Source organism: Pezoporus wallicus, unplaced genomic scaffold (genome assembly GCF_028554395.1).
Source record: "Pezoporus wallicus isolate ANWC-B61680 ecotype Strahan unplaced genomic scaffold, APGP_CSIRO_Pwel_v1 contig_7545, whole genome shotgun sequence".
NCBI classification, from domain to species: domain Eukaryota; kingdom Metazoa; phylum Chordata; class Aves; order Psittaciformes; family Psittacidae; genus Pezoporus; species Pezoporus wallicus.
Window position 1 is genome coordinate 9,458,796 of NW_026642398.1, and position 17,901 is coordinate 9,476,696.

Here is a 17,901-nt window from a genome sequence, read left to right on the forward strand (position 1 = left end):
GGCAGAACTCGAGACCATCGGAGGTCCTTTCCTCACTGAGTTACCCTAAAATCCTATAATGTAGGTGAAAAATAATATGACCCAGCCTGACAAATAAAAGAAATAGAAGAGTCTGTCAAGGAGATGGGCTTGTGAGCATTTCTGTGTGTCTGGCCTCTTCCCCCTTTTGAACGTACCACTCTGCATGGGTAAGGGTCTTTCAAGCTTAGACCCCCAGAGATATGATGGTTGATGGCATCTAATTCACATTGAAAATAGTATTTCTGAAGCACTGGACCTGTTTCTCCCTGCTTGTATCAATGTCACAGCAGCAGTCCCTGGCCATTTAGGTATAATCCATAAATATGGGGAAGAACAAATGGGAGATGTGAAAGATGGACGGCTTTTAAGGATAATGAAGTGTGCCACGCAGGTATAACAGGATGTTCTGGCATTTTAGATGCCTGACCCTCCTTTGGCACTATTTATAAGAAATAAAGATACCAGGGGCAGATCCTGGACCTGAAATGAGCCACCTGATTTGGGATTTGCCTCTATCAAAGGCACTTTAATGTTCAGACCCAGAAAGAGCAGGGCAGTGCAGGATCTTCTTGCTGTTGCTGTTGCCGTGGCGCTCATGTAACCAGAGACTATAGAAAGGATAGACGAATAATCTACTTAGGTGTCCAGTGTTCCTGGTGATATTTTATCCTCCAGAGGTCACACCGTGTGTTCAGTGCAAAGTAATCTGTTAGGTACCTGTTCTCAATTGATGCAGTTTGGAGTAAAAGCCAGCAGGTGTCTGGAATGCACATGAAGGAGATGATTTAGGCAAAAGATTTGTTTTAGGATATTCTAACCAGAGTGCCCAAAGGTACGTGAGGGGGTTCTGTGAAACCTCTAGAAGCTCAGCACACTTTAAACCCAGCTATGTCCTTATTTAATGCCAAGCACGTAACTTTGGCAGCCAAATTTATTCTTGCCTGAAGACTGTTTTAATTAACACTAGTAGGTCATTCTGACTGAAGAAGGAAGAGCACAACTGCTTTCATCTTAATCTTTCACTCTTTAATTAGAGATTGGCCTGAAACCAAGCCAGGAGCCCACACATCTTCACACCCACACATACTGGGCCAAAGTCATTATTGAATTACATGCTGTATCTCGCTATCTGTGCACAATACACACAGTGATGGCAGTGACACTTGTGGGGTTGCTGCGTGTCTCCAGTGCTGTAAGGTTAAAACTTGTCCCTGTGTTACAGAAGTTTAGGTTAGGGGTTCAAAATTCGAGTTTAGGTTTCATGACCAGTGTCTATAGATGTAATCTGTTACCTCACCTGCAAAATCAGAACCAAACCCAGATTCAATCAAGTCTTCAGCTAAGCCTTAGTTCAGAATTAAGTCTCACACCAATATGATCAACAGCTGTGGTGACAGGGCACTCAGGGAACTCATGTTTGCTAAGCAGCTAGACAGAAAATGAGTAATGCAGTAGTTACAGTTTCACTGCTTCAGTGAACCTAAGATGTCAACCAGGGAGCAGGACAGAGCCTAAGGGCTTTTCTCCCAGTCCAATTAAGCCAATAGTAAATCCACACTGAGCATAGACAGGACTTGGGGAGGCTGCTTCAGTGAGGAGTATCAGGATGAGTCCAAAACCAGGTGCTGGGAGTGGAAAACCATTCCTTTCATGGGAATCTGGCCCAGACACTACATGTGGAGTTAGGTCTCCTGGCAGTGTCATCAGCTGGGTGAGACACACATATGTTGAGTAGAAAGGTCCCTATGCGTGCCATCTCTTGACAGCAATTTGCTAATATAGACATACCCTTGCTCTTTCAATGCACGTAATTATGATATACATTTACCTGTATGTGTAAATATGTGACACATAAATCTAATAATTCCCCAACAAATTAGTCTTCCTTTCTGCTCCTGTATTCTTGCCTTCAGCTTATAATAAGCAAAATGGTGTCAGGTGCCCATCTGACCCTGGTCAGGGCCCACCAACCAAGCTCCCCATTGCCAGGGCATGCAACATCCCAAGCAGTGCTGGCTGCTTTCCCAACCTGGGCTGAAGGCTGTGACCCAGGCAGCCACCACTGGTGCTTGGGGCATCTACCCATCCTTTCCAGCTTGTGGCATCTGATTCATTATGATCCCTGTAATTGTCTCTTTTTACAATGAGGAATGTTAATCCCGGATTCTGTTCCCTCTCCCGGTTTTGTAAAGACCATAATAAGGAATATTTTTACTTGTCCTCCTATCTATTTAGACTGCAAATCTGGGGAAAAGAATGTGCAGTTCTGGTGTCCTCAACATAAAAAGGACATAGAACTGTTGGAACAAGTCCAGAGAAGGGCCACGAGGATGATCAGGGGACTGGAGCTATGAAGACAGGCTGAGAAAGTTGGGGCTGTTCAGCCTGGAGAAGAGAAGCGGCGTGGAGGCCTCATAGCAGCCTTCCAGTATCTGAAGGGGGCCTATGGGGATGCTGGGGAGGGACTCTTCATTAGGGACTGTAGTGACAGGACAAGGGGTAACGGGTTCAAGCTTAAACAGGGGAAGTTTAGATTGGCTATAAGGAGGAAATTCTTTCCTGTTAGGGTGGTGAGGCACTGGAATGGGTTGCCCAGGGAAGCTGTGAATGCTCTGTCCCTGGCAGTGTTCAAGACCAGGTTGGACGAGGCCTTGGGTGACATGGTTTAATGTGAGGTGTTCCTGCCCATGGCAGGGGGGTCGGAACTGGATGATCTTAAGGTCCTTTCCAACCCTAACTATTCTATGATTCTATCTCTCTCAACAGCTGGGGGGGGCTGGTAGTCACTGGGGCAGAGTACATAATACTGAGTGAGATCAGTGAAGTCTGTGCCTTGAACAGTCCTTTTCCCTTATCCATATTTGTTCATTTTCACCTGAATTGTTATAGGATCAGTGTGTGAGTTCTAGCAGTTGTCTGACATCACCAATCTCCCCTGTGCACCTGTCTGCTGGACAATAAGATCACAGCTTTTTTCCGCTCTGTTGCTTAGTGCATGAGAATAGACATTTCATCATCCCGTCTCATTGAAACATAAGAAGAGCTTGCTCTGGGCCAGATAAAAGGTTCAACCATCCTAATTCCAACACTGAGCAATCCTAACACTTAAGGACAGAGAGCAGAATGAGCAGGATGAGTATACAGCATTGCAGCAGATGTTGTCCTTTGGTAGACATTGCTGCTGTATAGAAACCAGCTGTTGATGGAGTTCATACAGCAGCAGTTACAGCGGGTCGCTGTTTTTAATAGCCCGCGGTGGGTCCAGCCTCCCCAAAGGGCTATGTAGGACTTGCAGCATCACGTCCCACAGTGCTGGTGGGTCACCTACCCTGTGAAGGAGCCCACTTTCCCACTCTACATGGTGTTCAGACCAGCCGTTTATCCATGTAACATCCCACTGCCGTGGTTAATGCCATATCCTGTCCTCCCAAAAAGGATGCTCAGTCCTGTTTTGGTCAATAGCATGTCAACCTAGAGAAACTGTTTCCTATTGGACATACAGAAAAACATCTGCACCAGGACGGTGGCTCGGGACTGGAGCATACATTCAGAACTCATTCAGAAAGAGACTTTCTCACACAGGGTACACTGTCTTACAGAGGAAACGGCTCTATCCTCTCACCAAGGATCGTGCTGCAGCAGTAGGGGCCATACAGTACATACTGTCCTAGGATATGCCATGAAAAATGATTTCTAGTTTATTTATAGAGGAAATCCTAACTGAGCACTGCTGATGTGCCCACTTGGTTGGAGATGTATCTGAAACCATAATCTCTGGGAAAGAAAGAAGAGAGTTGTGAAGCAGGCGGCAGGAGCTTCATTGCTTGGGAGCCTTGGCCCCAAATTGGCAGGGACCTGTGTGGGGACTCAGCAGGGAGCAGCAACCCCCCCGAGAGCAATAAGCTATTTAAACAGCACACGATGTACTCTGGGTTAGCAGGGGTTTGCATAACCGTGCAAAGCCCTCGAGCCTGGGATCTTCAAAATAAATGCCACATTTATCAGTATCTAAAGCGGGAGAACATCCCACCTACCCTTCCCCGACCCCATAAAACTGCCATTAATGAAGGCATAGTGTCATTTGTTTCTTTAAGGGTTAAAAAAATAATCCACAGCTGCTGCCAGGAAGAGGCAGGACTAAACAGGCAGCAAAGAGTTAGAGCCAGGACAGAGATACAAAGCTAAATCAATCATCAAAACGGACTGCAGCGAGAGCATATACACAGAGAGCAAGAAAGAAAGCGAGAGGCGCTTTGTTTGGGTAGCTAATGTTCTCTGGACAAGGAGAGAGAACTGTTCCTTCTGGTTTTTAATGCCACTCTAAATATTTATAGCAAGATCAAAGCCAGCTGGTGAGGCAGTGGCAGTGGGGAGCAGGGATGGGAGGGCACATTTTCCCCAGCACCCCAACATCACCCTCCAGGTTGTCTCTTTACTCAAAGAGGGGGAAAAGGCTGCACACTGCCAGGTTTACCCTCTAAGTAACTCATCTGCAGGAGTCAAGCCCAGTGGCTTCTGCCCTTCCCCTCCCTCACCTCCTTTGGCCATTATCACATGCGTGTGCGGGAAAGGAAGATGCCACAAGCTCCAAAAAGCTACTCCAGCCCAATTCCACCCTGCCCTTAACACAGGGCCTTCAGGGTTTTGTCCAGCACAAAAGTCTCTGGGAAAGGCCACCTATGGCATGACCTGTGATGCAAAGCTGCTGTTTTTAGAGGAGCAGATTGCCCCCAGCCCTGCAGTCTGCTGGGGCGCAGATGTGGGGGCAGGAACATATGGAGGACCGCAAACACCAGCGCAGCACGGGAGTTGACATAAGGGCACTGTGGCTCCCAAGGATTTTTGCTCATCTGCCCTGCTGTGACGAGGGGCAGACATGACTCACCGTGAGTTTTGGCTTTGAAAATATGAGAAAGACTTGTGCTTTAACCTTATGTTTCCCTGTGGCAGCAATGCTTAGAAATGGCACTTTGGATTCAATCCAAAAAGAGGAATTTCAGCATAGAGGAGGGGCCCAAAACAGTTACCCGGACACGGGCAGCCAATGCATTTCTCTTGAAACACACAGGATATTGGCACAGAGCTGGGACACATCACATTGGACCTGGACCTGCTGGAAACCCCAGCCAGGAGCCAGCTGGGCTTGTGGAGGATCTTCCAGTGGCACAAGGTGCTCCACTGATCCCACCCTAGGGATGGATTCAGGCTCATCATCACAGATACCTACATGTGAGTGTTAAATATGGACACCTACATGTGACTGAGGCAGCTGAGTACCTGAGGAGGCCCAGCAGCGACTGGAGGATTGTTCACCTGCCTAAACATAGGTGGTACTTACTGGTGACCTGAATAACTCAGCAGACTTGGTTCTATTGACTAGACCTCACTGGCTGCAAAAGGAGCTCGGACACCTTGCTCACGTGTAGGCACACACAGTCAGGGACCCCGCTGAGGTGTCTGCCCTGGGGAGCTAAGTGCCACCCAGGGACTGGTTTCCCACTTGCTGCACTCACTTCAGCAACCCACTGTTGTCCTCCCGCCCGTGATGCTGAGCTTCCTTGAGCCAACTGCTTGGGAAGTTCTTTACTAAAGGTTTCAGAGAGCTGAGGTCCTTACAAAAAAGGCCACAACCTGGTGTTTTCTATATGAAATATTAAGCATCACCATAAAGATAAACTGCTCCAAAAGTGAACTTCCGTCTGCTTGGCAGGGGTAGCTGGGCTCTCGCTGCCCACCTTGAGTCAGCCATGGGTACAGTGCATCAGCATCTCCCACCAGACTGCAACGGGGTGACGCTCCCCAGATCTCTCCATAAGGTGGAGACACGATCCATACTGCCGGGATTCCTGGGAGCCCTCCTCTCTCCCTCTTTTTCCATGAAGCTACGGTGACAGAGCATTACCTAGCACGAGGCATTGCAGACTGTTTACAGGCTTCTAGAGTTCCCAGGCGCTTTAGGACAGGGTCCTGTTTCCAAGCGGACAGCCAGGACTTTTATAAGTGAACTTTCCTCTCTGTGTCTATTTATTAGATGTAAACATTTGCCAGAAAAACACCACTCGGGCATGCTCAGTCCCGGCCAGGTCATTGCAAAAGGGAACGCGGCGTCACATGTGATAGCAGCGAGAAGCCCGTGTCCCTATTCTTAGCGCTGGAATGTATACAATGCCCCAGTGCCGCGCCGCTCCTGCGCACAGCCCCCGAGAGCGGCAAAAGTGACTGCAGAGTAAACACGGCCAGAAAGCACCCTCTATGAATCACTTACCTACCGAAAGAAACGTCCTGGGGGTTTATAGGTTTTTATCCAGGCTCTAGCTATGGAAAATCTCAGCAGAGAATAAACGGCAGAGAGTAAGTGCATGCAGGGAAGGACAACAGAAGGTAAACGTTTCTACCTTACCGTTGCACTGCAGGTTGAGCAGTTGGCCATGACAATACTCATCCTATTGTTCTGCCTGGCACTTAATTTAGTCATTGCGTGTCTTGATTAACATAAAAAACCCACAGCTAAGCAGAGTTAATAAATAACTGTTTTAATGAAGATTCCCGTCTCCAGGGTTTCGTTTTCCCTGCTGCAGAGTTCAGCTCTGCCAGATTTACATTCTTTGGGAGTGACTAACTCTAGGGGAAAGAGGCGCAAGCTACTAAACTGCTAATACTTAAAAACAGTGAATAAATGTCTAAGCACATTTATTCAACGAACAAACCAATTGCTTCAGGCATCCAGCTTTAATCCCAAATCAGTGAGATAACTTCAGTGCTTTTGCTTCTTGCCAGGGACATAGGCAGTGCTGACCTCAGAGCTGCAACCTAGCTGATAACTTTATGTGAATTTTAAAGGGTCTTAGTGACCTTTTAGCTTCTTTATGATTTTCCCACTGTGCTTAACCCATGTTCCATTTTTATGCATAACAGCGAACGGATATTTAGAGCGACATCAAAGTCCCAATTTGTTCCCTTGAAGCTGGATATTTCAATAAAAGTTGCTAAAAATTTTGAGGTTTTTTTTCTGCCAAGTCCAGAATCCATCTCTCTCCTATTTTGCTATGGAGGAAGGATCCACTGAGGAGTTTCTCTTCAAAGACCAGGACTTCTCCTCCGAACTGTTGAGGCAGCTGAATGCTCTGCGGCAGAGCAGGATGCTGACTGATGTTACCCTCTGCTCCGGGGGCTTTGAAATCCCTTGCCACCGAAACGTGCTGGCTTCCAGCAGTCCATACTTCAAGGCGATGTTCTGTAACAACTTCAGGGAGAGTCGCCAGGCTAAAGTCATCCTGAAGGGCATCGACGCTGAGACTTTGGACCAGCTCATCCTTTACGTTTACACAGGGGAGATTCTTATATCAGCTGAGAATGTCCTGTGCCTGTTGGAGACAGCCTCCATGCTGCAGTATGCGAAGCTGTTTGAGGCCTGCTCTGCCTACCTCCAGGACAAGCTGACTCCTGACAACTGTCTGAGCATGTTCAGACTAGCAAAAGTCTTGAACTGCCAAAGCCTGACTAAGAAAGCCAAGGCTATGGCCTTGAAATGCTTTCCTGAGGTGGCCTCTTCCGAGGACCTGAAGGACCTTTGTCCCTTGGAGCTCATTGATTACCTTGGGGATGATGAGCTCTGTGGGGAGGAGGAGCAAGTCTTTGAGACCCTGATGGTCTGGATCCGGCATGACCTCCAGGCAAGACAAGGCTACATCCAAGAGTTGTTCAAGAAGGTCCGACTTCAATATGTCCATCCAACCTTTTTCTTTCACTTCATTGCCAATGACTCCCTTGTTCAGTCCTCACCCACTTGCAGGAGCATCCTTGAGTCAGCTTGGAGACATATGTTTTCCTTGTACAGCACCAATGCACCGGACATCAAGCCCATGCTGCATGTTCCTCGCAGGTACTCCAACCAGGAGTTCCTCATCATCATTGGTGGTAGAAAGGACAGCCAGCAGACAACAAGGGAAGTCCTGCTCTATGATGACAAGACAAACCAATGGCTAAGCTTGGCCAAACTTCCCATGCGCCTCTACAAAGCCTCTGCAGTGAGCTTGCACAGCAATATTTATGTGCTTGGAGGGATGCCTGTTAACAATAAGAAAAGCCCGGTCAGTGGTAATATTTACATTTACTCCCTCAAACTCAATCAGTGGAGGTTGATTGAGCACATGTTAGTCCCACGTTACTCCCACAGAAGCTTGGCTTATAAAAATTACATTTTATCATTCGGTGGAATTGGTGAAAATCAGGAAATCCTGAATTCTGTGGAAAGATACGACAGTGTCTACAATGCCAGTGAGAGCATGGCAAACATGCCTGTTGCCGTCCTTCACCCTGCTGTTGCTGCCAAAGATCAGAGGGTCTACCTCTTTGGGGGAGAAGACATTATGCAAAACCCTGTCCGGCTGATCCAGGTAATGGTCAGTCCTGCTTGTCATAAGCAGTGTCAGCCAAGGTATGCAGCAGCTCATTATCCTCCTGAGTAAATCAACCCCCAAAAACCACTTTATTGTGAGTTGCAGCCAGAGGCAGGATGAGTTGAAATATGGCGTCAGGGAAGTCTTGTCTGCAAGGAGCATTGAAACCCTGTGAGTGTTTTCCAGGCACAAGCCTCAGGGTACTTCTTTGGGTGTCATCTCTGATGCTGGTAGGCACTGGGGCCAGGGCTGCTGCAGGTGATGCTATGACAGGCAGCAGCCAGTCCCACTGCCTGGCTTCATGCCTGCAGCCAATCTCACCTAAATCAGCGCTTTCCACTTGGCAGCCGAGATGGGGTCTTAGCCACACATCTGCTCACTCACAGCAAAACAAAGATCCATGATCATTACAGCGATTAGATTCTCACTTATCAAAGGGCCAGAACTTAAACTGACAGTTATTTCATATAAACAGTTGTGTTAAAAATGTGGCTCCTGCCACATGTCGCTGGCTCGCTGCCTGCTTTCGGTGGTTACACTCTATTAGAAGGAAAAAATACATGAAATCCTTTCTTATCTGATCTGATGCTTTAGCAACATTGCAGAGTTACTTTCCCCATGTGTGTTTTTCACTGGCTTAGGTGTTTTAACTAAGGAAGATCATTAAAGGCTAAAATGGCAGACAGCACATGAGCATCACTTTTTGATGGTGATAGTGCTTCTTGATTATCAGGGGGAAGGAAATATGTATCAGTTAGTGGGAAGATGTCCTGGAGGTATTTGCTATATTAAGAAGAGGTCAACGTGACATAAAAGTTTGTGTCTCCCAGATATGGATGACTGAATGATCATCATCTGGCAGCAGCTCTTTTTCTCACATAAATTGATGACTTAGATACCACTCTAAGTCTCATTAACAAGTCCCTTTGCCAATCTCAGTGCATACCAGCCATCAGCACAAATACAGCAACTGGGCAAACACTGTGGCTGCCAGCTGAGCTAGATGAAGTTGAAGTTTGCTTGCCCAGTAGATTGCTAAGGCTAAAGCAGCAATACACAGAATAACTGGGAAGTTAAATTAGGTAGCTTGCACACTGGAAAAGCGATATCAAGTGATTTAATGGCCATGCAAAGATTTACAGGCAAGAAGCTTGCATATTGCAGATACACTCTGCCTTAGGGCATGGGCTAGCATCTCCTGAGCAGACAAGCCTGGAAAACAAGAGCACTTTCCAAGAGGACATATTAGGAAAGAAAGTGGATAAATTCTCAGCTTAAGCCAGAGGATTGTGTTAATTAGGACAAAATAAAACCCGTAAGTTCCTCTGTAATTACAACTGCCAGATAAAATGCAACACAAACAGCTGTGTGTATCTTCATTTATTTGTCAGGTTTATCATGTCTCCAGGAACATGTGGTTTCGGATGGAGACCAGAGTGGTGAAGAACGTCTGTGCACCAGCTGTTGTGATTGGAGACCAGATTATCATCGTAGGTGGTAAGGGCTCCGTTTCACCCTCCTTCCTCTCTCCCCCTGCCCAGCTCCTGCTGGATTTCGCAGCTTTCCTGCTTGGGGTGTTCCCTCAAAAAGCATTTGGAGCTTGGGAGGGAAAGGAGAAGTGTGTCCACCCTCCATATACATCTCCCGTGGAGTCTCATGGCCATGGAAGTGGGGACAAGTTCTCCATGAGGCACATTCTTGTTCCAAGTGGTGGGGAGAAACTGAGGAAAAGCCAATGCAAGTTACTGCTCTGCAGAAGAATGGAGGAAGCCAAGGGCATGCGGGTTCTGCTCCTTCCCTACTGCCTCACAGCCTGGCCCTGCCTTACTGCTCTTCTTGGAAAGGTGGAGAGCACAGTTACCACAAGGCCAGGGACAGCTTGCTGGGATGAGTGTGCTGCAGGGCTATGAGGGGTCAGTTGGTCCTGTAGCTGCCTCCTGGGGTTAACTGTGAAATATCCTGAGAAGGGCATGAAACACTCAAAGACGGGAAAGGTCTCGGTGTCCTTTTCAATCTGAGCATCAGCTTCTACCCACGGCGCTTTGATGAATCGCATGTCATTGGTAGTTCAGTCCTAAAGGCAGCTCCCTGACCACAGGCTGGCAGGAGGAACCATGTGTTAGATTGTTCAAGGGAAAATTAAACATGGAGAAGCTTTAGCAGAGTAGCAGACTGAACCCAAATGACACAGGACTCAAATGGGATGTCATAAATCAGTGGGAGGTCACTGCTACCCTTTGCAGAACAGGGGAGAGCTGGGTCAAAAGGTCCAAGACTAGCAAGATCTTGTGTGGCAAATTACCCTGACCTCAGACTACAGTGCCCAAAATACAGTATTTTCAACTCTCTTATTTTCAAATGCATTAATATGAAGAGTATGTATTGACACAAGCCTGCTGCTGCTAAGCTTAAGATCTCGATTTAGTTTGTATTTATCTAATAAAAGCCACAGAAAATCATGTTAATTTTAAATATCTTTCATTTTGCTTGAAAGTAGAGAGATTCACCATGGTCAATTTTTATTTACCAAACTCCATGCCAAAACATTGGCCAAACACTCTTGGTTTATCAACAGTAAATCCCATAGAAATAACATTTTGTCTTAAAAACTGCTTTCATCACGTTTCAGGTCCTCTTTGCATAACTGGTCACATCATAACAAAAGGGAGTGGGTTGGGCTAAGCAAAAGAGGCCTTGATTTTTTTTATGGGACATGCCTACAAGTCCCACAAAACATGGATCAAAGCAGATTCTTTGCCATGGGCACAGGAATACATGTGCAAGATGCTGGTGGATACCAAGCTTCCACACCCCCATTGCTCCAGGGCAAAAACCATGATTCCAGCCCTTCCCTGTCGCCAGATGCAAGGTTACATCACCCCTCAGTGGAAGAGCTGTCTGTTGGGTCACTGGCATGGTGACTAGCATGGATGCGGCACTGAGGGCTTTGGGAGTGGCGCTGCGCTGTTGAGTAGCAGCTCCATTCAGTAGACAGCTACGACTCTAACCCAACATGGCATCATTGCTCCCTTCCCATATGCCATTGGTTTCTCTATGCTTTAGGAGTCTGTTGAGTGAAAACAAAAACTTTGAGATGTTCACCTGCAGAAAACTGCAAGCTCCAACTGTGTTTGATGGGTTGATTGCTTGATCTGATGGGTTTTATGGTGCTTATTGACCCTTGGCTGCCAAGGTGCTATAAGACAGGATGAGGACAAACAGGAAGGGAAGCCAGACAGACAGGAATTCTTGTGACACATCATCACTTCCCACCTTAGATATCTTAATTCTGCCAAATTATGTACTAGTAGAAAAGGTTTTATTGAAGACTAGCAGGAAATATATATCTTCTGGCTATAAGCTCTAATTCACATCTGTCTCTTCTACCTCTGGCTTTGCATTTAGGGTACACCCGGAGAATAATTGCTTATGACACAAAAGGCAACAAGTTTGTTAAATGTGCAGACATGAAGGACAGACGAATGCATCACGGGGCCACTGTCATCAAGAACAAGCTGTATGTCACGGGAGGACGATGTCTCACTGCAGACAATGTCATCGAGGACTTGGATTCCTTGGACTGCTATGATCCAGAGACTGACACATGGACACCGAAGGGAAAACTGCCACACAAACTCTTTGACCATGGGTGCCTTACGCTCCAGTGTGTTCCCTGTTCTAACCTTCTCTAAGCGATCTTTGACTCTTCCCAGGACATTTTGTGCTTTCCTGCACAGAAAGGACCCGCTTTGCTCTGCAGAGAGCACATGGGGAATCCTCATGGGGTCCCACAGACTCCTGACCTTGAAGGCGCCGGTGGCATTTGTCATTCCCTAAACGCTCTGCCAGAAAGGTCATGAGAACTGTGCTCGTGCTGTGTTCACCTGACTGGTGTTGCATGTGGTGCTGCTAAACCCAGCCCCGCCACCTCACCTAGAATCTCAGCAGAAAACAGGGAAAAGATACTGGGTAAGAACCTGGCACAGGGTTTGGCCTCACGCAGGCTTTAAAGTGAAAGGTGAATGGGAATGCTGGTATCTCCAGGGAAAGTAAGATCTGGGTAACCTGCATTTGTTAGCATGCAGACTCAGCTGCATGCTGCCACCCTTTGCTGCTCGGTGCTAACCAAGCCTTCAGTTTCAGGTGGTGGGGGCATTTAGAATAGGCAGCCCCAAGCTCTAGTCTTGTACCCAGCCCAGCAGCAGCTGCCTGCATTGGCTATGGCAGTCATCTCATCAGAAATAAAATATGTTCCTAACATCAAATTAGAAATCAGCAAAAGGCTGATGCTTTGATGTGAATTCTCACGTTGTGACAAGATGCAGGTTTGACTTTTCTGAGCTACTGCTCTTTCAACAGGCAAGGAAGACTTTTGCTCCATCTCTGAAGGAGCGGGAGAAGGTGGGATGGAAAGAAAGATGTTCTGCATCTTCTTTTTCAAGGGATTTTGTTTTGCAGGAAGCTTGCTTCTCTTTTTGCATCCAGGATAAAAGGGGGGTAGCTAGGAAGCCCTTTGGCTGATGGAATTCCTGAAATCTGGAATAGCAGAGAGGACATACAGAGGAAAGGGGATGTAAAAGAGAAGAGGTATTGGAGAGGAACATTTTCCCTTTCTCCTCTCTCCAAACCACTGGAAAACAACGATGAGAGGAAGCCAGTGACAGGAAACCAGCTTTCCAAGAAGAGCAAGTCTAAGTCTGCCACTTGGCAAAGCAGCTCTGGCTCCACCAATATTTTCATGGGGTTCTGCCACTAAGTGCATATTTTTCAAGGGAGGGGATTGATCATCAGATCCTGAGCAGGCTGTGAAGTGCTGCCTGGTCACCAGGCTTGGTGAGATTGCTGAGATAGCAAGGAGCTCTAAAGATTGCACTCATGAGCACCATCCAGAGAAGAGATGGCAGAAACAACACTCTTTTGTACCTCGTATGTGAATGATAGTGGGACTTTTCAAAGGGTACCGGTTGGCATGAGGAAACCATGCTCAACCTTCCTCTTCACCGAAGGCTGCACAGCCATGTGGTCACCACCATGTTGCAGGACACCAACTGCAACCACTAAGATCCCCCCCCGAAATGGGTATCTGGGAGCAGAAGGGTGACAGAAATAGTTAACGAAGTGGGGGGCTGGAAGGCAGTATTGCATATCAACTGCTGGTTTAACAATGCAAAATAAAATGGTTATTACTGTTTACATGAGGTTTGCGTTCAGGAGTCTTCATTGTTCCCTCTGCATCGTTGATAAAGGGAATTGGTTTTGTACCCGTGGGTTTTGCCAGGGTTTCCTTCTAAGGATCTGAGTAAACCTGCAAAAAATGAGTGTAAACCCAAACTCATCTCCCAGCTCGGAAGCCTTTGGCTACGTTTCTCCTCTGTCTTTCAATCTCTATCATCATCTCCCTGTGCAAAGCAAGGCTAAATCATGGCACTTGCCAAATTGGATGGAGCAGTGATTCATTCTGCTTCCTCACAGACCAGCTCCAGCTCTCTGGGGAAAGAAGCCTTGCCATGGCCAATTATGGAAAGTCTGCCCTGGGGAGATGTTTATTCCTAACCCTGCAGTGCTGCCTTCCCGAACTCCTTCCTGTTGTGACCCCACTCAGCTCCAAAACTCCAGGAGACGCCAGTTGCTGCCACACATTTTAGCTGACACAGATTCCTGCCAGGCTCGTGACTGTACCCAGAACTGAGGGAAAAGAGCTGACTTGGTTCCATAACATCATGTTTGCAAACTACTGCCACAGTCATTGGTTTACACTTGGAAGCAAACAGATTTTCTTAATTCCCATATCATGTAACTAGTGATTTTCCCAGCATTTATGCTGCAACCAAATAGTACCTTGCACAGCTGTAACTGGGCAGGAAATGAGGAGTGGAAAGAAAAGGCAAAGTTGCAATGGCATTGAGCACACCATTCTTCCCCTGGCCCTTGGGAAACCCTAATATCACCCCCAAGTCATTGGAGATGCCAAGGGCTATGGCCAGCTCTGCTCTGGCTGAAACCCTTTGCTCCTTCCCTTTACAAACTCCTCATCTCGTGCCTGTAATTCAAGGAATCTGAGTTCACTGAGCAGTAAATACAAAACATGGTTTCTGATAGACTTCTGTCTCTTGGTCAATTTGATGCAAACTATAACCAATGCTTTTGGGCCCCTTTGCAAAATGGGTTGAAATCAGAGAACAGTGTTGAGCCTTACCGAGGCAGACGAGGGCTGGCAGAGTCAGTTGGTCACAAGGATGAAGATGCAGATGCAGCTTCAGGGCAGGAGATACACAGGCCTGGGGCAGATGCTATGGGGAGAAGGGATGCTGCATTTCAAATCAGGTGCTGGCCATCACCCAACCCACCTAAAGCAATACCTATTGCCATCCCAAGTGTTTTGCAGTTGTCATATCCATTGGTGTTATGGGTGAAAGCACTTCTATCAAAGGATGACCAAGGTACCCCTTTCTCCACTGTCAGGCGGGGACTTTCCTGACCAGGATCCGCAAGGCCACCACTACCTGGAGCACTTTCTGAGTCACCACATGCTTTTCCAGATGCCTCATCATCCTAATATTCAACCATCTGAGCACTCACTTAGAAGGGAGAGCAGCAAAGGTATTTATTGAATACAGTGACAGCCCCATGAAGGGGTGGGAATTTGCTGCACTTTAATAACCCTCGACACCAGGGAAAAGAGAGGTTTAAGAAAGGATTCTGGGGGTCACCTTTTAGAAGGGCTGAGCACCTGCTGCTTTTTTTCATATCAGGGAGTGCTGTGAAGGATCATCACCTCTAAGGTCTCATTCTTGAGTGTCCTGAGACAGCCACTGCATCATGGAAACCACAGGACCACATGGCTGCAAGCAGCCTGCCCCGTGGGACAGCATGTTACCCAGTCCCTCACAGCAGGTACTTGTCTGACACACTGAAAATCTCCCATGAGATTTTCACATTGCTCCCTCCCTCAGTAACTCACATGAGTGCCTTATTAACAGCACACAATACTGTCTGTCCTATATCTTTGCTGTACCTTCCGCCATGCCCACACAGATAAAGGGCAATCAGTTACACTTTTTGATACCATATATTTTTTTACATCTTTAACGTTTATTAGGATGTTTCAAATTCGGTAGACTAAACAAACCCAGCCCTTTCAGTATTTCCTCATAAGTCATGGTCTCTAGACCTCTGATCATTTCTGTTGCTTTCCTCTGGACAATTTCCAGTTTGTCTGTTTTGGTTTTAGTTTATTTAAGTGCAGGGCCGTGACTCAGCCTCACAGTGCTGAGAAGGGCAATAAACCCCTTCTGCATCTTACCTACAGCACTCATGGGCTTCTGCTTTCCACAGCAGCAGCAGATTACTGCCTTAGGTTCCATTGTGCTCGCGACTAATAAATGCTTGCAAGTTTGGGCAAGGTCACATGGAAAGGCTGCAGAAGATCCAGGATCTCCCAGGGTTATTCCATAACTCCATCTTTGCTTCAGCTCACCAGGATCCTGAACCAAATCCCGCTGAAAACAATAAGTCTCTCCACGGGCTTCAGCAAGGGGCTTTGGAGCGGGTCCTAATTATTGTGTTCTCAGCTGGGTTCTTCACTAATTCTATTAATTTTTAACAGCAAATATTTAATGTTTGAGTCATTTTTTATAATGGGGACAAAGTTTCAGGAAAAAAAAGGGAAAAATTGCTTTTTCTTTTTAACTTTCTTCCACTTCACCCAGTTCAAACTCAGAGCTGAATCCTGCTGCACGGGCGGGCTGTGGTGGCAGGCAGCCTTGCTTTGATCTTAGCAAAGAGCTTGGTAGGTTAAGCCTGTGTTTTCTCACTGTAACCATTTATCAAACAATCCAGTCCTCTCCGAGGGCAGCCTCCTCCTTGCGCAGTAACGTGTTTATAATTACAGCGCATTTCCTGGTTCCTCTTGATTAAACACACCTGATGGAGCAGGGACGATGTCGCTGCATAAATAAACGGGCACTCGGAGTTCATCGCTTTGTCAGTCCCTTTTTTTCCTAACACCGAGGAGTTCACTGCGGGGTGAATCCTCTACTTGAGAAGGAAACAATGGGGAGAGCATATATGAATAGCATACAGGGTAATTTATCCCTGGCGTTGTTCCTTAGCCTGACCTGAGAGCCGTTAATAATTGACAGCAGCAAAAACAATCCCTTTTTACAAATATAAACATCTATACTCTTTTTCCAGCTGCTTGAAAGCTCCCACACAGGACTCAAACAGTCATATTCTCCATGGCACAAATGAGCATGAATTCCTTGGTGCAATCTAAAGGAGCTAAAACCTGCTCATTAGTGAAGTGCTAACAGTGATTTCAGTGGCTATTTTGATGAGCTTGCCCAGGGTCCAAGCAGAGCACAGAGCAAATGGGTGTCTCAGGCTGCAATGGAGTGAAAAGGGCTCCTCAAGGCTTGTGCTAGAGCACTGAGACATTGATCTGGCCTCTTGTGTTTATTGAAGTTTCCAAAATAGCAGCATAGTGAGAGCCCAACTGCTCTGTCACTCGGCAGTCACACACCGGCGCCAGCTGCTGCTTGTCACTTCTCTCCCTGGGGCTCTTGCTTTGCCTGCGCTTCTTTCGTGTTGCAAGAACCCCATTCTGAGAAGAGCAAGGAGCAGCGTGTCTCCTGCAGCCCTGGGCTGTTTGTTGGATGCTTTAAACACCAGGCATCCCCACAGCTGTTGGAGATGTGTGGCTTCGGACTGCGGGTGAATCAGGGGGTAAAACACTGGTGCAGGTGGAAAAAGCTGGCAGAATCTGGTCCACTTCTTCATCTGGCCAGGAAGATGTCTATAAACCACCCTCCTATATCTAATCCTCCCATTTCTAGTCCTCTGAAGGTTGTTTCTTGATCAGGCTGTGTCTTCTGATGAATAAGCCATGTCCCACCACCCCTCCCTAAAGCAGGCATGCTGGGACAAGGACAAAGGCCTGGCCCCTTCCTCAGGTCCTCCAGTGCCACAGCTGTAATGGCACCCCATGAGTTTTGCCCTGATCTTCCAAGGTTTCTCCCTGCTCTTGGACACCTTCTCCGGCCACACAACTGGGCAGATGTGCTCTGCAGGTGCCCTGCACTCATGTTAGGAGGTGGCCAGGAAATAACACCAAGGGCTCTCAAGTTCAAATTTTCAAGCTGATGGAATGCTCCTGCTGTGGTAAACCAGTCAAAACCAGGCTGAGCCTTAGAGCAGAGCCCTGACACCTCTCCACGAGAGCCAGGTCACTGCAGGGGAACAGGGCCAGTCCAGAGGAGCAGAGAACAAACTGCATGGAGAGCGCTGCAATGTGAAACTTGGCTACAAAGCTTCAGTGCTGGGAAAGTGCAGTGTTTTATCCAGAGCAGCAGCAAGCCCTGGAATTAATAGGGTTGATTAAACCGTTTTGATGTGCATGGTATGTGGAGATAAGGGCCCAATTCCCAAGGGCTTCCAGTGAAAATTAGATGTTAACCACAACAGTACGTGACATCCCCTGACA

The 17,901-nt window shown here is 47.2% G+C and overlaps 1 protein-coding gene across 1 annotated transcript; it reads left to right on the top strand.

Annotated features, from left to right (window-relative positions):
* The first annotated feature begins 5,990 nt into the window (after nt 1-5,990).
* Nucleotides 5,991-13,618, top strand: KLHL38 (kelch like family member 38). The gene is made up of 4 exons (XM_057429798.1): nt 5,991-6,402; nt 6,937-8,417; nt 9,812-9,917; nt 11,826-13,618. Exons 2-4 carry the CDS (start codon nt 7,068-7,070, stop codon nt 12,110-12,112), a joined length of 1,743 nt encoding a protein of 580 aa, XP_057285781.1. The 5' UTR covers nt 5,991-6,402; nt 6,937-7,067; the 3' UTR covers nt 12,113-13,618.
* Nucleotides 13,619-17,901: the final 4,283 nt, after the last annotated feature.

Excerpts from the sequence above, each read along its gene's own strand:
- KLHL38 (XM_057429798.1), top strand. The coding sequence starts at position 7,068 with ATGGAGGAAGGATCCACTGAGGAGTTTCTCTTCAAAGACCAGGACTTC. Across the intron at positions 8,418-9,811 it reads ACCCTGTCCGGCTGATCCAG|GTTTATCATGTCTCCAGGAA; the intron begins GTAATGGTCAGT and ends TTTATTTGTCAG. Across the intron at positions 9,918-11,825 it reads CCAGATTATCATCGTAGGTG|GGTACACCCGGAGAATAATT; the intron begins GTAAGGGCTCCG and ends CTTTGCATTTAG.